The 23310-nt window shown below is 47.0% G+C and overlaps 1 protein-coding gene across 1 annotated transcript in view; it reads right to left on the minus strand.

The window, feature by feature from the left end:
• The window catches only part of LOC109910099 (slit homolog 3 protein-like), a gene marked incomplete in the record, with an annotated part of 181675 nt that overhangs the window by 52092 nt on the left and 106273 nt on the right, over positions 1–23310 (minus strand). The window contains 1 exon segment of the mRNA XM_031798315.1: positions 2945–3016. Within this exon segment, the coding sequence (XP_031654175.1) occupies positions 2945–3016 (72 nt within the window).

Consider the following 23310-nt stretch of genomic DNA (forward strand, 5'->3'; position numbering starts at 1 on the left):
GGAACATGGAGTGAAAGACAGAGGTGGAGGGTGGGGGGGGGGGTTGTGAGTTATGCACATGCATTGTTTTCCCAACCAGCTGCAGAACTGGACTCTCAATCACACATTGCATTTAGTTGATATAGCATTAGTGAGGCCGCAGTGTTTAGAATCAGAGGGATGTCAATGCACTGGTCTCATATATGTCCAATAACTCACTGTCAGCCCAGCCCAGTGGAGGTTTGGTTTGCTGGCTGACAGACCTCTCTATACTGCCACTATCGCAACATAATGTCTATGTTATGTGCAGATAACCTTATAAGACCTACAGTGGGCGGCCATTTTGTTGCTGATGGACAACACTGTGGATTGGCCGATTGTGTTTTGGATAGACAGATACAGTAGGCAAGTCAGCAGCGTGTGTGTGTGTGTGGAGCTGACACTTAGCTGAAGCCAGCCAAGGGCGGCAGGCCCAGAAACCCCAGATAAAGATCCTGTCTGCTCTGACATATACAGATTTGTGACAAATTTGTCTCATTTGTTGAGAGAGCAGATTAGAATAACAACCTCTGCCAGTTTCTTGGCAGTTTTTTTTTTGTTAAAGGAAAAGAAAGGCAATCTGATAGCTGAGTGAAATTAATGCCACTCAAGTTTTCAGTAGCCAATAAAGATTTCTTCCAGGATATCAGGGTTGGGATTACGAGTGTGGGGAGACCGGTGTGTCCCTACTTCTGTAGCGCAGTACAAAAGGAGGGCATTAGGAGAAAGAGGGGAGAGCATATGAGAAAATCAATGCACGGGCCAACTGGGACCTGTCAGGATTTTTCTTTGGGAGGAAAATGGAGGGTTGGACTGTTTCGGCAATTAAATCAGGAGTCACCTTGCTGTGCTGGGGCTGGGGTGGAGGTGCCTGAGGAGGAATGAGAGGGGGCTGGGGGGGGGGTGACGGATGGGGGTTACTAAAGAGTCTCAGGCAACCAGTCACTGTCTCCCTTCCTCCCTGTCTCCTGTGTGCTCTGCAAACAGCTGGAGAACTGTGCTAAACGCTCCAACCCGGCGACGAGGCTGATGTGATTGTCTCTCTCTCTCTCTCTCTCTCTCTCTCTCTCTCTCTCTCTCTCTCTCTCTCTCTCTCTCTCTCTCTCATGAGTAATGAGCAGCTCGCTCTCCATTCATCAACCGTTTGAGGGAACGGAGCATGTTTTTTTTGGTTGGGGGGGCAATACAGGGAGATGGAGGGGCACCTCTCACACACGTTGACCTGTGGAGATGAGTGAGGAGAGAGAGAGAGAGAGGGGGTGGTGGGTCTCATCTGGCCAGGGTCAGAGTGGGGGGGGGGGCTGTGAGTGACACTCTGTTAACTGAATCTGAGAGGGGGAGGGGCAGAGGGCGGTGGAGGGGAGCCTCATTGAGTGGCAGCGGTGCGCTAACACAAACAGACAGGCACTCCACTTATTTTCAAACGCAATTACTCTGCCCCGAGCTTTAAAGCCAACCTGGCTGACTGTCGCTCCTCCACGCAGAGCAGTGCATAACATGAACCTCTGACTCATGTCCTTAAAGGAGATGCCTTACTTTATCACACCTTACTTTACCACTGTGTGGCTCTGTTTATTTGGTGGATTGCAGATTTTCAATAGCACCACAGGCATGGACAGGACAGGAGATCTAGTAGGTAATGGAGGCCAGCTGACTCCGGTCTGTCCTTTATTCTCTATTCTCTTCTCTCTCTCTCTCTCTCTCTTGCCCTCTCTCTCTCTCTCTCTTGCTCTCTCCCTCCCTCTCTCTCTCTTGCTCTCTCTCTCTCTCCCTCTCTCTCTTGCTCTCTCTCTCACGCTCTCTCCCTCTCTCTCTCCCTCTCGCTTGCTCTCTCTCTCTTGCTCTCTCTCTCTTGCTCTCTCTCTCTTGCTCTCTCTCTAGCTCTCTCTCTCTCTCTCTCTCTCTCTCTCTCTCTCTCTTGTTGAGGGGACCCCAGTTCAGCCGGCAACATTGAGAGGGAGTTTATATAGAAAGACAAGCCAGGTTTCGTTCTATGGATGCGTCCCAAAAAAGGCACCCCATTCCCCCATAGGGCTCTGGTCAAAAGTAGTGCACTATTGGGAATATGAAGCCTGTTGGGACGCAGTCTATCACGTGAAAGGGAAAGTGGATGATGCTGATGATCGGATAGTGGAGGAAACCACCCAGAACCACCCAGACTGACTTACAACCCAACCCTGGGAAAAGGAACAGACCGAATCTGGCTGATTTACATACAAGCGGTGATCTTAACTCCAAACACAGTGGTCGGCCCATTAAGCCTAAACTCAACAACACGTCTCTCTATTAATTGCAGTGAATCATCGATAAGCCCTCCTCTGATTGGCTGATTTGGGACTGAGTTTTAGGGAATGCAGTGTTTATTGTTCTGGGCGACGAATGGCGGCCATTGGCTGGGAATTGCTTTCTCTTTCTCTCTGATATTCTGCCCAAAACCATCACCCGGCAACATGTGTGGGGAAGCGTACAATTGGCTCTGGTCTGGAGATAGGGCGTGGTTTTAATCATAATATCATCAGACTCCATGCAAATCAGAAGCAGCATCTCACCACTAATACTGAACTGAAGTAACCATGTGCGTGAATCCTGTCAACCAAATTAAAATAGAAGGCCATCTTACTGTGGCTTGATGACAACCTGGGTTGTAAATTCCCTAAGCAGGAGGAATACATTTGTCAGTGTATTAATTGTGGTGTTATTTATTAGAATCTCATGAATTAATGCATGAATAAATGAACGGACGAATGAATGAATGAATGAATGATCGGACAGGAGACTAGATAATTGTTCCAACAGACCTGGACCCATCTATCCTCTGACAAAGAACATTTTCCACACTTGTTTTTCACAGAGAAGCCAGGCCAGGTGCTTGTTAAAGTGCTTTCTATATACGGAAGATAGAGCAGGATGGAGTGTGGCTACTTACAGGTTTTTGACAGTTGTGATCCCACGGAAAGCCTTACGAGGAACTGCCTGGATCTGGTTTTCACTGAGGTCTCTGGGGAGCACAAGATAAAGACAAAGATGAAATGTTAGGGGGTTGTTTGAAGGCCCAACTCACATTTCAGAGAGGCGAAGCGGTTAAGAACATATGGGCATTCTGGAGCATTCTGGGGCTCCGGCGTTCTGCTGAGGAGTAATGATAGCCATCCCTTTGAAGTCTAAAATCAAATTGTTCTACAAACCATAAACGTCATATCTTCCCTTTCCTCTCTTTCTGCCCTCTCAGATCCCCCTCTCTCTCCCTCTTATGTGTGTGTGTGTGTGTGTGTGTGATGGGGATACATATGTGTGTGTATGTTTTTTAATGTAAAACATTTCAACATTTTTAACTCAAGTAAGAACCCTTCAATAGGGTTCCATTATTCTCCAGGAGAAATGAAGCAATCGCATTGGGTTTGAGTAACTTGAGAACGCATGACAGAGAAAAAGAACACTGGCAAACTAAGACATGGCACCACCTTATAATCCTGACAGTTTTCTTTCTCCCTCTATGCATTCGGTTATGAGCCAAATGACTTTGGACATGTCACAATGGTTTTGCTTAACTTTATGAAGCCTTTGTTTGTCTGTAGATGCTTGTCGGCAAACATCATTTTGAAAAGCAGAATGCAATTACTGGGCAGGGAGGAAACAAATGAGATATGGAATATCTGGGGGTATAATCAGGGTGTCTGTCTGCCGGTCATGTCTGCTCCACATAACAGAGAGAGACCACCGGTGGGCTTAACCCGACTGCTCCTCTTAAGGCGGCTATTTATCTTACAACTCGTCCTTGTGGTAAAAATGATGTGGGTAAAAGGAGGCGCGAATTAAAAGTAGGAATCTCGGCACATCGCAGCTCCCATTAGGTGTAGAAAACTCGACGTACAGTACCCACTTTTTGGAAGAGGACTCGACTTCGTCCTTACGTTATATCGGCATCGAACACGTCACGCTCCCGAGGAGAGGCGGGGACCTCGACAATTTATTGGTACAACGAGAGGTTGCCTGGATCTTTAATTTAAAGACACCTGCTCCGTTCGGTCTCAACGTAGACTTTGATCTGAACCCATTCTTGTGATAATTGTGATGTTGCTATTGTAAATGTTCGTAGACCTACATAGCCAACATGTATCTACGATCGTATGCTATCCATTTACTGTATGTTCTATTCATATCTGTAAATTAACCAATGAAATGATTACAGACACCTGCGTGTGTCCTTTGACACTATATAAACTAGTGACCCACAGTGTTTGTCATTATACCCTGATGAAGACAGCTTGTCCGTTGAAATATTGGTTTTGAGGTTATTACATTATTGCATCTGAGCTCCTAGAGTGTGAGGCTCTCCTTTTCTTTTTCAAGTGTTCTCTACTCCGCCCGCCAGCACCTCGCCTAAACAGGTGTGTGTTTCTCTCACCTCCAGCTTAACCCCACTGACCTTGTTACAACCAATTCCAGTGGTAAATAAAACACTGTGGAATTCTGCCAGCCCATGCTCACTCACTCACCCACCCACCCACTCACTCACTCACCCACCCACCCACCCACTCACTCACCCACCCACCCACCCACTCACCCACCCACCCACCCACTCACTCACTCATTCACTCACCCACTCACTCACTCAGCAGGATCAATAAGTTGACTCCAAACACAATGGCCGGCCTAACCTAACCTCTCTCCTTCTTCCTTCTGGCAGCCTATAATTATGAATTAACCAGAGTATTGCCCGCAATTTCCTCTCAGGATATTATAATAACACCATTAATTGGGTCCCCCCCCCCACCACCACCTTCAATTACAATTGGGTGTATGTTATTAAATGGGAGCCCAATTAAGTTTTGTTAGTGCCAGAAATCTTAATTAGTGTGTTCTAATATACAGCTTCAACCTGAGTCCAGCTTTATTGTTCTTGACGTTTTCAACAGCCTTGCATTCTTTGGCCGGAGCCTTTGTTTGAAAAGAGACGCACAAATCTCCAATTCCTCCTTGAGTTGATCTAAACAGCATGGGGTTTTTGTGTACCTTTGACTCAAACTATGTGCGATGTACAAAGAAGGCAAACATTTGAAGGAGCGTAAACTCATAATACGCCACTTTAACATGCAGCACAGACGGAAAATGTATTCCGTGTTTATACCGCCGACACATTGGGTAAGAATGCATTTATCTTCCGACCGCTTTACCCATTGCTCTCCCTCTGACGTCGATGGCACAGATGCAAAACGGATAAAGAATACTTCATTTTGTATTTTCTCTCTCCTATTTCTGATTCTTCTTTTAGTCTGTTTTGTTTACATTTTTCATGAATGGCGGGCCTCAGGTCCATTATGTCCTCTACGCGCGACAGAGAGTGAGAGCCTGCGGCTTTTCCCAGTTCTAATAAATGTTTTCTTGCTTTGTTTACTCGGCTGTGTGTTCTCCATCCTTACAGAGGGGAAAAAAAATAATTAAATCATCCAAGCTAAATAAGAACCGTTATGAAATACAATCTCTCTCTCTCTCTCTCTCTCTCTCTCTCTCTCTCTCTCTCTCTCTCTCTCTGCGGTTTTGAGCAACCTCAAACCCTCACGCACACACACGCACGTGAATCGGATTGGATGTGGTTAGCGCAATCAACAATATGCTGCCACATAAATGGTGTATATGCCACAACTTCTGAGGACATCACAAGTTCTCACCAAAACACCACAGCAACATGTATGATGTAAATCACATAGGGGAGAAGGTCTGTAATGAATGTAATATAATAACACATCATATGTTCTGCTATCTGTTGAGCAAGATATAGACCTCGCCCACTTAATCTCATTGCTAATGTTCTTTGATATTGGCGAGATACTGCCGCTAATAATCTGTGATAAACATCTGCCCACCAATCCTTGTAGAGCAGCACATTACACAGTGTTCTTGGGAGGCCGCATGGTGCATGGATCCTTTGTCTGTATCCTCCGTGTCTCATGTTATTTTAGGTGAGTCAGATCTCTACCTTCAAAGAGACGATACTATCATCTGGCTGAAATTGGCTTCCCGCCTCCGAGTTAAAAGGACACACAGACAACAAACAGAGTAATATCCACACTACCCACCCACTCAAACACACATGCACGCGGAAAGACACACACACACACAAAACAAACAGCACACACTCATCCCCCCCAAAAAACACAAGCAAACACACACGCGCGCACACACATTTCTGGAGTGGGGGAGGAGAGAGGGAGTGCATCAGTCTCCTGACACTGACAATCTGCTTGCAAATTTCATTAACTTTATTTTCCTTTCACCCTCCTCTTTCTGACTCACAGGATGGCTGCTATAAATCTCCTATTGATTCCATTAAAGCCTCACATGTCCAGACAAGCTGGCAGCACAAAAACATATTACTGATAAAAGCCTAGCAACACACTCAAGGATATCTTACGCACGCTGCAAGGAGGAGCCGTCCTCGTAGCGGGCAAACACACGCACACACATATACACACACACACGCACACACACTGCATAAACACATATACACACACACACGGATACACACACACACACATACACATATACACACACACACACACACACACACACATACACTTATACACACACACGCACACACACACACAAACACACACACACACACATACACATATACACACACACGCACACGCACATACACACACACACACACACACACACACACACACACACACACACACACACACACACACACACACACACACACACACACACATATAGACACATATACACACACACGCATACACACACACACACACATATACACACACACACGCATACACACACACACACACACACACACATATACACACATATACACACACACGCATAAACACAAAGAGAGAAAGACGTTTGGGATTTACTGGTAAACGTGATCCAAGTTGATTCAATTCAATTTTTCTCAACAGACACTGAAAAATAATGAAGGTGAGAGGGAAAGTGAAAGAGGGACAGTGAGATGAGGAAAAGCACCATTTCAATTGAAATTGAAATACCTGGAAAGTGGGAAACAGCTCAAAACCTCAACCATCATCAACACGCTTGTCCAAATCATATTATGTACCACCGTAGTCAAAAACAGACATATGCCCCTCTTCATAACCCTTATTCACAGCATGCTGCCATAAAGAGAGGATATAAACACCCAGTTGTTGAGTCTACGCCGCTGACTTGTCCGCTATCTGCCTGTCTAGGGTACCAAACAGAACAGGAGGGGTGTGCTATCTAGGGTACCAAACAGAACAGGAGGGGTGTGCTATCTAGGGTACCAAACAGAACAGGAGGGGTGTGCTATCTAGGGTACCAAACAGAACAGGAGGGGTGTGATATCTAGGGTACCAAACAGAACAGGAGGGGACGTGCTATCTAGGGTACCAAACAGAACAGGAGGGGTGTGCTATCTAGGGTACCAAGCAGAACAGGAGGGGTGTGATATCTAGGGTACCAAACAGAACAGGAGGGGTGTGCTATCTAGGGTACCAAACAGAACAGGAGGGGTGTGCTATCTAGGGTACCAAACAGAACAGGAGGGGTGTGCTATCTAGGGTACCAAACAGAACAGGAGGGGTGTGATATCTAGGGTACCAAACAGAACAGGAGGGGACGTGCTATCTAGGGTACCAAACAGAACAGGAGGGGTGTGCTATCTAGGGTACCAAGCAGAACAGGAGGGGTGTGATATCTAGGGTACCAAACAGAACAGGAGTGGTGTGCTATCTAGGGTACCAAGCAGAACAGGAGGGGTGTGCTATCTAGGGTACCAAACAGAACAGGAGGGGTGTGCTATCTAGGGTACCAAACAGAACAGGAGGGGTGTGCTATCTAGGGTACCAAACAGAACAGGAGGGGTGTGCTATCTAGGGTACCAAACAGAACAGGAGGGGTGTGCTATCTAGGGTACCAAACAGAACAGGAGGGGTGTGCTATCTAGGGAACCAAGCAGAACAGGAGGGGTGTGCTATCTAGGGTACCAAACAGAACAGGAGGGGTGTGCTATCTAGGGTACCAAACAGAACAGGAGGGGTGTGCTATCTAGGGTACCAAACAGAACAGGAGGGGTGTGCTATCTAGGGCCTGTTGCTCTCGGCAGGGCTATTATCTGCATGCCAAATGTCATTTCCAGCCAGGCTCGTCAGTAGGTTTCTGTTGCCTGCAAGCCACACAAACAACATCCACATCCCATATCCAGCCCGCCACCAACCCACCCCAGCAGGCCCCAGACCAATCCAGTCCCATACTAATCCGATCCAGGCGCAGACCCCCTCCCTGGGCACAGTTAGTGGCAACGTCCCAAATGGCACCCTTTTTCCTGTACCCATAGCGCTCTGGTCAAAAGAACAGAATTTGGGACACACCCAGTGACCTACTGTAACCAGTGCAGCAGGAGGAGGAAAGATGGGAGATGAGGATGAGACCAAAGCCTCCCTCCTAGCTATTTCTGTCTCTGATATTAGATTACATTATTCATTTGAAATAAATGACACTAACCAGGTCAACTCCCATTGCTTTTATATTACATTTACCCCCCTCCTCCCATATACACCCTGCTCCCATATACACCCTGCTCCCATATATACCCTCCTCCCATATACATCCTGCTCCCATATACACCCTCCTCCCATATACACCCTCCTCCCATATACACCCTGCTCCCATATACACCCTCCTCCCATATACACCCTGCTCCCATATACACCCTCCTCCCATATACACCCTCCTCCCATATACACCCTGCTCCCATATACACCCTCCTCCCATATACACCCTGCTCCCATATACACCCTCCTCCCATATACACCCTCCTCCCATATACACCCTGCTCCCATATACACCCTCCTCCCATATACACCCTGCTCCCATATACACCCTCCTGCCATATACACCCTGCTCCCATATACACCCTCCTCCCATATACACCCTCCTCCCATATACACCCTCCTCCCATATACACCCTCCTCCCATATACCCCCTCCTCCCATATACACCCTCCTCCCATATACACCCTCCTCCCATATACACCCTCCTCCCATATACACCCTCCTCCCATATACACCCTCCTCCCATATACACCCTCCTCCCAAATACCCCTTCCTCCCATATACACCCTCCTCCCATATACACCCTGCTCCAGGGAGGACAGACAGTTCAACATGTGAACCTAGAGTGGCGGGGATGGAATGGAGTGGAAGACACTGCAGGCCTCGTTAGTGTTCATCACAACACTCTGACTGGTGTCCTCCGTCACCCCTCTTTCCTGTCAGGGAAACATAAACCGGGAGCTCCGTAACATGAGAAGCCATTATATGATTGCATACACTGAGTGTACAAAACATTAGGAACACCTTCCTAATATTGAGCTGCACCCGTCGTTGCCCTCAGAACAGCCTCAATTCGTCGGGGCATGGACTCGACATGGCGTCGAAAGCTTTCCACAGGGATGCTGGCCCATGTTGACTCCAATGCTTCCCACAGTTGTGTCAAGTTGGCTGGATGTCCTTTGGGTGATAGATGCGGGAAACTGTTGAGCGTGAAAAACCCAGCAGCGTTGCAGTTCTTGACACACTCAAACCGGTGCACCTGGCACCTACTACCATATCTCGTTCAAAGGCACTTAAATATTTTATCTTGCCCATTCCCCCTCTGAATGGCACATATACACAATCAATGTCTCAAATTAAACTGTCTCCTCCCCTTCATCTACACTGATTGAAGTGGATTTAACAAGTGACATCAATAAGTGATCATAACTTTTACCTGGATTCACCTGGTCAGTCTATGTCATATCATGTTACTAATGTTTTGTACACTCAGTGTATATAACCCATGCAGGCCCGTTTGGCCCCAGGTTGATTGGGGCAGGGAGAGTATATGTATCAGGGAGGCACATTTGTTTGATTTCACATATCCATGATGTCGGGACACATTACCGGTGGCTGGCACTAGCGAGAGATGACAGGGTTAAGACAGCATCTAGGCGCCTGCCAGGCCGCCGCTCCCCTCAGACGCCCAGCCCGGCCCAGCCCCGACGATGCTGCCTGCCTTATGAGATGCACATTTCAGTTGTTCTTTCATTTCTTTCATTAGAGGAAAAAACAGCAATAACGGGGTAGAGAGAGGAACCCAGAGGGGATGGGGGAGCGTTTTGTGTTTCATGAAACCCGAGACGTCTTCAACGGCCGACTCCGTGCAACTGCGGGCTCCGCCAAGCCCGTCTCCATTAGGGTACTATCGCCAATGAGGTGTGCTCTCTCATGTCACAATCCCCATTTTCTTCTGTTATAAGAGGCAGGCTCTCTCTCTCTCTCTCTCTCTCTCTCTCTCTCTCTCTCTCTCTCTCTGGGGAGATGTAACATTATTCAATATAGATATATAAAGAGTATAACGCATATTGAACAGTGGGTGGCTCATATTTCAGTGTTTTTACAACCAGGGTAATGGCGATGATGGGGTAGCGAGAGGAGTAGTGTGTTCTCTCTATGCTGCAGTAGTGTGCTCTGGCTACAAGGAACGACTGGGAAGTATCGGTATTGGTTTACAGACACTTTTGAAAAATGGAGACAAATTAAAATGCTATGGATTTCTCCCCTCCTCCAAAGGCTTTAAAGTCTAATTGGCTTTCAGGACGACAGTAGCTCTTAATTAGGTTGGAGCATGAAGGAGCGTTTTCACGGGGATGATGGGATGGGGCGGGCAGGCAGAAGGGTGGATGGACTGTGTGACGGGGAGCTACTATGGTCAGCCTCTTAGTTTCAGCATGGAGACTCGGTCTGGACATCCGTCTTTCACCCAAAGACACAAGCCTGGAAGACCCGATCAGGCCAGTCACTCTCTAGTCTATCCAGTCACTCTCTAGTCTATCCAGTCACTCTCTAGTCTATCCAGTCACTCTCTAGTCTATCCAGTCACTCTCTAGTCAATCCAGTCACTCTCTAGTCTATCCAGTCATTCTCTAGTCTATCCAGTCACTCTCTAGTCTATCCAGTCATTCGGCTTGGATTGTGGTTTCCCACTTTACTTTTACACTGTATTCTATCTCTTAAACAGACGGGGGCCTCGTAGTTTAGAGATGACGTACACGAAGGAGGTTGCAAAGTCCCAGGCAGGAACCACACGACACACTGGGTTTGGGCACGTCGATCTGTGCCCCATAACTAACATCGAGCTGGACCACCACATTACTGACTGTCTCTTCACCCGCGGCTGCAGATTTCGTCTCGAGGTTGGCATGTCCGGCAGAAGGAAGAGAGAGCTTGATTGTTACTATCTCCTGTCTGACATTTAAAGGAGATTAGGATACGTTTCAGGCTGTATTATAAGCACAAAGGGACGGGAAGGACGGAAGGAGTCATATGCATGCAAATGTAAAGTACGTGTACCGTACTTGTAGCTTAAAAATGTTCGCCCTCCATGCTTAACCCTCCACTGCGGTGACGACAATGACAACACAGGCTATTGGGATTCTACTAGCGGTGTGGAATTGGGTTAATTAAAGAACAAGCGTGCGAGTGCAGGTGTGTGTGTGGTTGTGTGTGTGTGTGTTTGTGACAGAGAGAGAGAGAGGGAGAGATAAAGCAAAGGACATGAAAGTTGGGGCATCCGTGTCGGCTGATCATCCTTGGCAGGCCTCTGTCCTCGGCTTTGTATTCAGCTCCAGACGTTTAACTCCTCTGCCCTTGCTTAGTGTCTTACATCTACCCCATCTACCCCTTGATGGAATTAACTCGCTGCTTTATGAATAAAAATATTCCACTATTGATCCTCCTGGCTGAGAGCTGACGCAGCCTAAAGTGGGACAGCTCTTCGGTTCGTTACACCGCCACCGTCGTCCTCCATCCCGCATTTGTTTCTGGCGCATAACTTTTGAAAAATAGGAAGCTTCTAAATCATCGTAAATGGTCTCAAACACTCCCTTGGGTGCTCCAAGCTCTCTGCTTAAGGTTTCACATTCCTTTGCTGCCTCCCAAGAAAGAGCGGGTAAATGGAAATTATAAATGGAAATAGTTTTTCCCCCGTGTAAGTATCTATTATGTTTAGTTGATACTTTAATTAAATTGGACAGCTTAATGTGATTTATCCTGATCCATACCGTTTATAGTTATAAAAGCCTTTTTGGCTCTGGTTCCAAAAAAACGTCAAACAAATTTAGTTGAGTTACTAGGAGAGAAAAAAAAGAGAGAAATAGTTGGAGAGGTTGGGCACACTGGGTCATTTGTTATTGGTTCGTTTACTTTCAGTTCTTGTGTGCCATTTGCATTAATTCTCTTTCTACTTCGTCTTCTTCTTCGGGACGGAGGGTTTACGATAGATCAGGCTTTCAGGAACATTTACGGTTGCAATAAATTGTCTAGTTGTAAGGGATGACGAGACCGCATGAGGACAGCAGATCTGCTTGTCTGTTACACCAAAGTGATTGGAGAGATGCCCCTGCATAGGCATCTGGGAGGGGTAGACACAACATGGCTGACACCATCGCACTTGGCCACCCAATGGCGAAGGAGTGAACCCCTTACCCCACTAAAAGGGGAACATGTGAGGATAAGATGGCTTTGCTAATCAGATAATGGGATTGAAGGGCTCTTTAGATAAGTGGGAGGGGAGGGACGGGGAGGGGAGGGCTGGTGAAACAGCTGACAGCGGTTTTCTCTTTATATGCATCTGGGGAGCCTTCAGCACACATAAATAATACTGAATAGATTAGTAGATTGGGTTTTGGTGTGTGTGTTTGTGCGTGTGTGTGTGAGTGTATGTGTGTGTGTGTATGCATGTATATGTATGTATGTATGTATGTATGTATGTCATGTGTGTGTGTGTGTGTGTTTGGTGGGTGGGGGGGACGGGCTAGAGAGACAAGAAGGGCAGTAGAAGTTCTAATGCGTAGAGATCCTATTCAATTATTCTAATTCCTAATTCTGTGTTCTAATCCATCTCACTGCAGGTCAGGGTTGCCACGGAGACCAAGTGCCATGCTGCTGGAGGTCCAATTAACTTAGAGGAGAGAGGGTGCAGGTGCTGCCGCTGCTGCTCCCGGGGAGTACATTGTGTGGCTGAAGAGAGATAGTAGTCGTGTGTGTGTGTGTGTGTGTGTGTGTGTGTGTGTGTGTGTGTGTGTGTGTGTGTGTCAGTGAAGGCTGCTGAGGGGAGGACGCTTCCTAATAATGACTGGAACAGAGCGAATGGAATGGCATCAAACACATTGAAAACATGCGTTTAATGTGGTTGATACCATTCCACCTATTCCACTCCAGCCACTACCACTAGCCCGTTCTCCCCAATTAAGGTGCCACCAACCTCCTGTGGTGTGTGTGTGTGAGTGCACATGTCACACACAGCCTGGTGTAGATAGTGGATTATGTGAGGAGTCTGTGTCTTGGCCACAACACTCCCAAAAGGCATTAGTACTACACTACAGTACTGTACCCAGATCAGATCTGAAGCCCAGATCCACATGGGTGGATACACTTCTTTGTCTGCTAGGTTAGGTTAGATTCACACAGAGCGCACGAGAGAGGAATGTACACAACACAACAACTAGAGAGAGAGAGGGATACACAACACAACAACTAGAGAGAGAGAGGGATACACAACACAACAACTAGAGAGAGAGACAGGGATACACAACACAACAACTAGAGAGAGAGACAGGGATACACAACACAACAACTAGAGAGAGAGACAGGGATACACAACACAACAACTAGAGAGAGAGACAGGGATACACAACACAACAACTAGAGAGAGAGACAGGGATACACAACACAACAACTAGAGAGAGAGAGGGATACACAACACAACAACTAGAGAGAGAGAGGGATACACAGCACAACAACTAGAGAGAGAGAGGGATACACAACACAACAACTAGAGAGAGAGGGATACACAACACAACAACTAGAGAGAGAGAGAGGGATACACAACACAACAACTAGAGAGAGAGACAGGGATACACAACACAACAACTAGAGAGAGAGACAGGGATACACAACACAACAACTAGAGAGAGAGACAGGGATACACAACACAACAACTAGAGAGAGAGAGGGATACACAACACAACAACTAGAGAGAGAGAGGGATACACAACACAACAACTAGAGAGAGAGGGATACACAACACAACAACTAGAGAGAGAGGGATACACAGCACAACAACTAGAGAGAGAGAGGGATACACAACACAACAACTAGAGAGAGAGACAGGGATACACAACACAACAACTAGAGAGAGAGACAGGGATACACAACACAACAACTAGAGAGAGAGAGGGATACACAACACAACAACTAGAGAGAGAGAGGGATACACAACACAACAACTAGAGAGAGAGGGATACACAACACAACAACTAGAGAGAGAGGGATACACAGCACAACAACTAGAGAGAGAGAGGGATACACAACACAACAACTAGAGAGAGAGAGGGATACACAACACAACAACTAGAGAGAGAGACAGGGATACACAACACAACAACTAGAGAGAGAGGGATACACAACACAACAACTAGAGAGAGAGACAGGGATACACAACACAACAACTAGAGAGAGAGGGATACACAACACAACAACTAGAGAGAGAGGGATACACAACACAACAACTAGAGAGAGAGATAGGGATACACAACACAACAACTAGAGAGAGAGAGGGATACACAACACAACAACTAGAGAGAGAGGGATACACAACACAACAACTAGAGAGAGAGGGATACACAACACAACAACTAGAGAGAGAGGGATACACAGCACAACAACTAGAGAGAGAGACAGGGATACACAACACAACAACTAGAGAGAGAGAGGGATAGAGACACTTTGTGAAAGTATGCCGTAGCAACTTTGAAGAACTAGTCAAATGATTTTGTCAGACAGCGCTGCAGCATGTTCAGGTTGGGCTAGCCTAGCTAAATAGGATGACTCAAAGACAGTACAGTATAGGAAGCACAGAGATAACGTTGTCTGGCTGTTTGGATACTTCCTGAGCAGAGATGAGATGATGACTTTAAGGAATGAAAAGTAATAAAGCCATCAAAATAAAAACTGAATGATATATACAACTGAAATATTTGATTAATTTCATAGTCATTTCCTATTTTTCTATTGAAGTCAACCCATTGTGGACCTGACAGAGACAATGGAATTATCAATGGAACTTTTTTTGAAACCGGAAGCAAAAACTGTGAAAAACAGATTAATAATCTAACTGAAACCGAACCGACCTCAAAAAGCACTAATCGCTCAGAACTAATAGAGGAGTGTGTGTGTGTGTGTGTGTGTGTCTCTATGGCATTGACCGTTTCCATACAAATCAGATCTGAAGCCCAGATACACATGGTGATATAGAGCGTAGTGCATAGCCAACATCACATTTTTTGGGGGATGGGGGGGTTATTAAACAACTAACTGACCGATGTTGGTTCAATTATTTGAATTTCTGAGTCCAACGCGCTGTAGACACAATCTGTCTACTGTGACCACACACTGCATCAAAACCTACAGCCACCATCACCATCTCAATGCCTCAGCAACTCCCGTTGTCCTGCCTGTAAAACCATTGCCAGGCATGATTCAAAGACACGAACAGCCTTTGAAGGGTGTTTTCATCATTGTAGGGCATCTCTATAAGTGATACACAGTGTGTTGTTGGAGAACCAAGAGACGATTCTGAATCGTTCAATGATCCCAATTAGTATAGTCCAATAATAAATGTCCCAAAGAAGCTCCGTTTCACCCTTACTGTCATTTATTAACATATCTGACCATATTTCATTCCTTATAATACATAATGTCGATAAAGACAGGTCGATGGAGGGAGGGATGGATAGAGGGAGGGAGGGCTGTTTGGTTGTTTCTCGTCATCTAAAACCCCCCTAATCTCTTTATAATTACCTTAATCCCGTTAGCTGCAGTGAGTGGCTAATGTCAAGGCTAACTGGATAAGAATCCAGGCTGGTCCAGGCAGCCCTCTCTGGCCTTCCTAACTCACACTGAGTCCCAAGTGGCACTCTATTCCCTACATTGTGCACTACTACTGCACTCTGGTTAAAAGTAGTGGACTGTGTGCACTCAGCCAACCAACTACTCAGCCACCGGTTAGCTGTTCAGGCCAAATTGGAGGTGTTTGGATCCAGAAAATAAAGTGCAGGTAAACAGCTTCGCTTCGCTCATTTAGAATTCATGAATTCACACACAATTCTAGTTCACAACTAGTAAGTGCACATACAGTTTGGATTTAATGCGGGACTCTTTAATAGCTGTATTCAAAACGGCTGATCAGCGTTATTGTTTTAACGGGAAGAAATGAAATAATACCTCATTCATCTACGCTAGGTGTACAAAACATTAGGAACACCTTCCTAATATTGAGTTGCACTCCTCCTTTTTTGCCCTCAGAACAGCCTCAATTCGTCGGGGCGTGGACTCTACAGGGTGTCGAAAGCGTTCCACAGGGATGTTGGCCCAGCGCTGGACTCCAATGCTTCCCACAGTTTGTGTCAAGTTGGCTGGATGTCCTTTGGGTGGTGGACCATTCTTGATACACACGGGAAACTGTTGAGCGTGAAAATCCCAGCAGCGTTGCAGTTCTTGACACAAACCGGTGCGCCTGGCATCTACAGCCATACCCCATTCAAAGGCACTTAAATATTTTGTCTTGCCCAACCACCAGCTGAATGGCACAGACACACAATCCATGTCTCAATTGTCTCGAGGCTTAAAAAATATGTAACCTGTCTCCTCCCTTTCATCTACACTGATTGAAGTGGATTTAACAGGTGACATCAATAAGGGATCATAGCTTTCACCTGGATTCACCTGGTCAGTCTTTGTCATGGAAAGATGTTTTGTACACCCAAACCATACAATAGATGTGATTCATTCATTCACGTCCCATTGCTCAACTGTCCATCAACAACATATATTTAATTCTACCCAGACTGTTTAAAAACCACATTCATGCTATCGTACCACAGAGCTAAAGAGTGATGTAGAGAGAATATGAAAATCATTCATTCAACCAGGGACAAAAATCAACATGGACTAGAGTGAATTCTCTTCATATCCAATCATGTAATATCACAAATCACTGGCTTTTCTAATTCACGGTGGTTCGCTGGGAGAGCATATGGTGCGGAGGAGAGATGATTTAGTACAAATTAGAGCTGCTAAGACCACAGTGCCCAGGAGCATTAGACCTAAATCTAATAACAGAGATATGGAGAGAAAGAGGGAGAGAGAGAGAGAGAGAGGGAGGAAGATAGATAGAGAGGGGGGTGAGAGAGAGAGAGGTGCGAGGAGAGAGAGACCGAAAGACAAATAGTGAGAGAAAGAGAGAAAAAGAGAGAGAAAAAATCTTGAAATACATAGAGGAACGAGGGGGTTGAGTAGGTAGAAAGGAGGGAGTCAGGGATCTCTAGAAAGGTCATAGAGGAACGAGGGGGTTGAGTAGGTAGAAAGGAGGGAGTCAGGGATCTCTAGAAAGGTCATAGAGGAACGAGGGGGTTGAGTAGGTAGAAAGGAGGGAGTCAGGGATCTCTAGAAAGGTCATAGAGGAACGAGGGGGTTGACTAGGTAGAAAGGAGGGAGTCAGGGATCTCTAGAAAGGTCATAGAGGAACGAGGGGGTTGAGTAGGTAGAAAGGAGGGAGTCAGGGATCTCTAGAAAGGTCGTAGAGGAACGAGGGGGTTGAGTAGGTAGAAAGGAGGGAGTCAGGGTTCTCTAGAAAGGTCGTAGAGGAACGAGGGGGTTGAGTAGGTAGAAAGGAGGGAGTCAGGGATCTCTAGAAAGGTCATAGAGGAACGAGGGGGTTGAGTAGGTAGAAAGGAGGGAGTCAGGGATCTCTAGAAAGGTCATAGAGGAACGAGGGGGTTGAGTAGGTAGAAAGGAGGGAGTCAGGGATCTCTAGAAAGGTCATAGAGGAACGAGGGGGTTGAGTAGGTAGAAAGGAGGGAGTCAGGGATCTCTAGAAAGGTCATAGAGGAACGAGGGGGTTGAGTAGGTAGAAAGGAGGGAGTCAGGGATCTCTAGAAAGGTCATAGAGGAACGAGGGGGTTGACTAGGTAGAAAGGAGGGAGTCAGGGATCTCTAGAAAGGTCATAGAGGAACGAGGGGGTTGACTAGGTAGAAAGGAGGGAGTCAGGGATCTCTAGAAAGGTCATAGAGGAACGAGGGGGTTGAGTAGGTAGAAAGGAGGGAGTCAGGGATCTCTAGAAAGGTCGTAGAGGAACGAGGGGGTTGAGTAGGTAGAAAGGAGGGAGTCAGGGTTCTCTAGAAAGGTCGTAGAGGAACGAGGGGGTTGAGTAGGTAGAAAGGAGGGAGTCAGGGATCTCTAGAAAGGTCATAGAGGAACGAGGGGGTTGAGTAGGTAGAAAGGAGGGAGTCAGGGATCTCTAGAAAGGTCATAGAGGAACGAGGGGGTTGAGTAGGTAGAAAGGAGGGAGTCAGGGATCTCTAGAAAGGTCATAGAGGAACGAGGGGGTTGAGTAGGTAGAAAGGAGGGAGTCAGGGATCTCTAGAAAGGTCATAGAGGAACGAGGGGGTTGAGTAGGTAGAAAGGAGGGAGTCAGGGATCTCTAGAAAGGTCATAGAGGAACGAGGGGGTTGACTAGGTAGAAAGGAGGGAGTCAGGGATCTCTAGAAAGGTCATAGAGGAACGAGGGGGTTGAGTAGGTAGAAAGGAGGGAGTCAGGGATCTCTAGAAAGGTCGTAGAGGAACGAGGGGGTTGAGTAGGTAGAAAGGAGGGAGTCAGGGTTCTCTAGAAAGGTCGTAGAGGAACGAGGGGGTTGAGTAGGTAGAAAGGAGGGAGTCAGGGATCTCTAGAAAGGTCATAGAGGAACGAGGGGGTTGAGTAGGTAGAAAGGAGGGAGTCAGGGATCTCTAGAAAGGTCATAGAGGAACGAGGGGGTTGAGTAGGTAGAAAGGAGGGAGTCAGGGATCTCTAGAAAGGTCATAGAGGAACGAGGGGGTTGAGTAGGTAGAAAGGAGGGAGTCAGGGATCTCTAGAAAGGTCATAGAGGAACGAGGGGGTTGAGTAGGTAGAAAGGAGGGAGTCAGGGATCTCTAGAAAGGTCATAGAGGAACGAGGGGGTTGAGTAGGTAGAAAGGAGGGAGTCAGGGATCTCTAGAAAGGTCATAGAGGAAGGTGAGGACAGCAGTAGAGGTCCAGTGAGAAGTTAAGTTTCCTGCAGGAAGGCTGTGTTGTTTCTCTCCTTGCACCTTAATTATCCTTCATGTGATTCTAGCAGGGTCAACACCATTCCAGCAGCCTGGTCATTAACATGTAACATAACCTGAGAACCAATGAAAATGTAAGCACTCACTACTGTAAGTCGCTCTGGATAAGAGCTAAATGCTAAATGACTAAAAAGTAAGATGTTAATTGCAACCAGAGAACGTGAAAGGAAAGGAGAAATGCTACAACAACCTGGAGAGAGAGAGATAGAGAGACTGAGAGAGCATGGAGCCAGGCCCCCAGGGGCCCCAATCAGTACACAGCTCTGTTATCACATGGAGGGGAGGGGGGGGACAAAGCCACACATGCTAAACCATTAGCCCCTGCTCCTTTCCCCTCTTCCCCACAACCACAATATGTACTACTGCCATTCTACAGAAATGCAAACGAATGGCTCCCATTCGTGGATAATTGCCCAAAACCTGTTAATATGAAAGAGAAGAACAACAATAAGCTTTACAAGGCTTTGCTGCTAATTTCACTCACCAAGTTTTACCTCACGTCTTTCAACCACCAACGACCGCACACCGCACACCGCACACCAAAATAAAAACATCTTTAGACATCATTCTAATTCATCATGACTAGTTAGAAAGATATTTCCCGGTCAAGTTGTGAGATATTACTCCACATTGAACATTGTGATTAGATACAAGCTAGACAAAGAAACGTTGGCTAACTGTTGGACTATTAGGTTACAGTAAGATGATACTCCGCAGCACCAGTCTAGTGTCACGTTAACACAGGCACCCAGCCAGTCAACGAACGAGACAGAGAAAGAAAGAAAGAAAGAAAGAAAGAGAGAAAGAAAGAAAGAAAGAAAGAGAGAAAGAAAGAAAGAAAGAGAGAGAGAGAGAGAGAGAGAGAGAGAGAGAGGGAACAGAAGCCACTGACGCAGCCTGTACAGGCCAGATCATCCACAAGGTGGAGCTCCATGGCTTCTCTCCCGCTCTCTCTGTCCTCCCGCCCCAGCCACACAATCAATAAATTAATCTGTTTATGGGATGGATGGCAGAGTAAAGTATTTATTCAGGAGGGAGGTAGAGTTAGACTACATTCTAGGCCGTGTGCCTTGGGAGGCATAATATTTCTCCACATGTTTAGATGTGAGCACATTAACACAGCAGAGGGCCTCGGAGAAGGGTGGCAATTATGACGCCCTCACAAGTATCTGTAGATATACTGAGAGCCCTGACTGACTGACCGGCTGACTGACTGGTTGACTGTTCTGGAACAGCTCTCACGACCACAGACGCTAAGCCAAACCCAAGGCAAGCAAGGTCGGCTGCACCAGCCAAGCTTTAAATGACTAGTGACGGTAAAAATAGGTTAAAAATAGTCCCAGAGGGACATCAGGACACGTCCTTACTAAGCGGTCGGGAGAAAGAGGTGTAGCCTTGTAGGAGTTTGTACTGTACTATTGCAAACTCAGAACCGTTTGGCTGAAGTTTGTGCATTGGCAGTGGGGTTTTGAGGCTAGAGCCAGGAGTCTCTCAGGTTCTCGAAGTGGTACTACAGTACAGTATGTTGTCTGCCCTGTCAGTAGGGCTGGCTGGGAGGAATGACAGAGGAGAGGGCACTCATGATCCCACCTTGGGAGCACAGATGGACAGACGGACGGACAGGCAGACCGACAGATGGGCTATCTTCTCCTCTGTACCCCCCCAGGGCTCAGTGGAAAGAAAGTTGAGTCACTGTATACGTCCCAAATGGCACCCTATTCAGTATGTAGTGCACTACCTTTGACCAGGTCCTGTAGAGCTCTGGTCAAAAGTAGTGCACAATGTAAGGAAAGGGGTGACATTTGGGATGTAGTCTCTTGTCTCCACACCTGTTTGCTTCTGGTGGTGGGGTGGGCAGGGTGGGCAGGTGGGCAGCTAATAGGATCCCAGCAGGGAGGAGAAGAGGAGAGGTGGAGTGGGTCTCTTGCTTCCTCCATGTGGAGATAAGAGAACGAGACAGCGCCCATCGGAAATAAGAAATCAGCAGGGAAGGTAACACTGAGTATCACCGGGCCTAAAATGAAAAACCCCGACAAGATTGCCTCCATGATATCTGGTGCGTGGGGGCAAGCCATGTAACATTAGGCCACAGTGTTCCACAGAGAGGTAAACACAGCTCAAGGGAGATGGCTGTCTCACAGGGAGATGAATGCAGAGCTGTGTGACTGGCGCATGCATCTTGTCCATTGACACCAAAAGAGAATGTCAAGGCAACACGCCACGTACACTGTGCCTTGTTCCATCACAGTGAACGCCTCGAACATTAACGTTGGCCATGAAGTTGCCCGGTTCCCCTGTGTACGAACCAAAGCTTCCTGGAATCAAGAATGAAATTGAATTGATTGGAATACCCTTCCTTAATCGAATCAGTGGACGTGGCACGGGCCGGCCGGGCGGCAGTTTCCTGTAGGAAATGGGGCGGTGTGTAAACATACTAACAACAACCCTATCCCCCGCTTCCACACACACACACACACACACACACACACACACACACACACACACACACACACACACACACACACACACACACACACACACACACACAATCACCCCTCCCTCAATGAGCCAAGATACCAGTCCTAGGGGAGAGGAAATCCAATTGCAATCCACACCTAGTCACGGGGCATTATGGGTCCAGTTCCTCCCGGCCTGCCGGGGCGGTCTGTGTTTAGACTGCTGATTATAATCACCATCAACTCATTCACATCTCATCTGACTGGGGCACCAGGCCAGGGGTCCTCACGGCTGACCGCTGGACTCAGCTAACATGCTTCTGACCATTCTGCCACTTAACCCGACCTACTCTCTTTCCCTTGGCTTACAGTGGCAGTGTTACTCTGTTACGCCTCACCACTGCATCCATCTCACTTCCTCTCATTTGAACAAAACACGTTCAGCACAAACCCTTTACATTTCCTCCTCACTCGGCTCGGCCATCTTGATGCTTTTCTTCCCTTTTCCCTCGATCTCCGGTTGTGTAGATACACTGTGGAGCAGTAACGCCCTTCTCGCTGTCATGTTTGTTTTGAAAGTGTCACTCAGGGGCCCGGGGATATCACTTTCCAACTCAACACATTCCAACAATAACTCTGCCCGGGTTGCATTTCTATCGCTCGAAGAGGCCAGGAAAATTTGAACGCGGAGAAAGTTTACACTCCACATACTATCCCTCCGATGGCTAAACGTATATAAAAGTGGAGAATATACACGTGGCGCCCTGGGCATTTAGGCATTGATCAAATATACAGCTTGTGTTAGACTTATTTCTCTGGTGGAGTCAGACAGACGTGTTAGGGGCAGTGTGTGTGTCTGTGCGTGTGTGTGTGTGTGTTATTTTGTCTAGAGGTACTGCACTTATATCTTACTGGGAGGCCTAGGGAAGCCATCCATTAATGTCCCTCTGATGGGAATGAAATGGAGGGCTTTTCACTTGGAAGGAAATAAGTAGCTCTCTGTCATAGGTTATTTCTAGCTTATTAAGGCCTCTTGGGTCATAAAACACAACTAAATGGTAAGTTGTTACCCAATAAACTAATGACGGGGTCAAAGGCATTCTGTGTTACGTCTTGGCGGGTTGCACCCTTTCAGTTCATTCCCAAGGCCACTGCAGACAGACAGAGTGGTGAGGTGGCATCGGAGGGGAACATACTTAACACAAAGCAGAGGAGGGAGGCTGAAGGCTTAGAGGCTAAGCAGCACAACGCTGTAAGGAGGGAGGGAGGCAGGGTTGAATGACCCTCATGATGGAGAACAGCTCTGTTCAAAAGTCAGGGTCCCATTTCACAGCATGGAGCCGGCTTAGTTTCGCTGCATGGAGCCGGCTTAGTTTCGCTGCATGGAGCCGGCTTAGTTTCACAGCATGGAGCCGGCTTAGTTTCGCTGCATGGAGCCGGCTTAGTTTCGCTGCATGGAGCCGGCTTAGTGTCGCTGCATGGAGCCGGCTTAGTTCGCTGCATGGAGCCGGCTTAGTTACGCTGCATGGAGCCGGCTTAGTTTCACAGCATGGAGCCGGCTTAGTTTCGCTGCATGGAGCCGGCTTAGTTT

Source organism: Oncorhynchus kisutch, linkage group LG19 (genome assembly GCF_002021735.2).
Source record: "Oncorhynchus kisutch isolate 150728-3 linkage group LG19, Okis_V2, whole genome shotgun sequence".
Taxonomy (NCBI): Eukaryota; Metazoa; Chordata; class Actinopteri; order Salmoniformes; family Salmonidae; genus Oncorhynchus; species Oncorhynchus kisutch.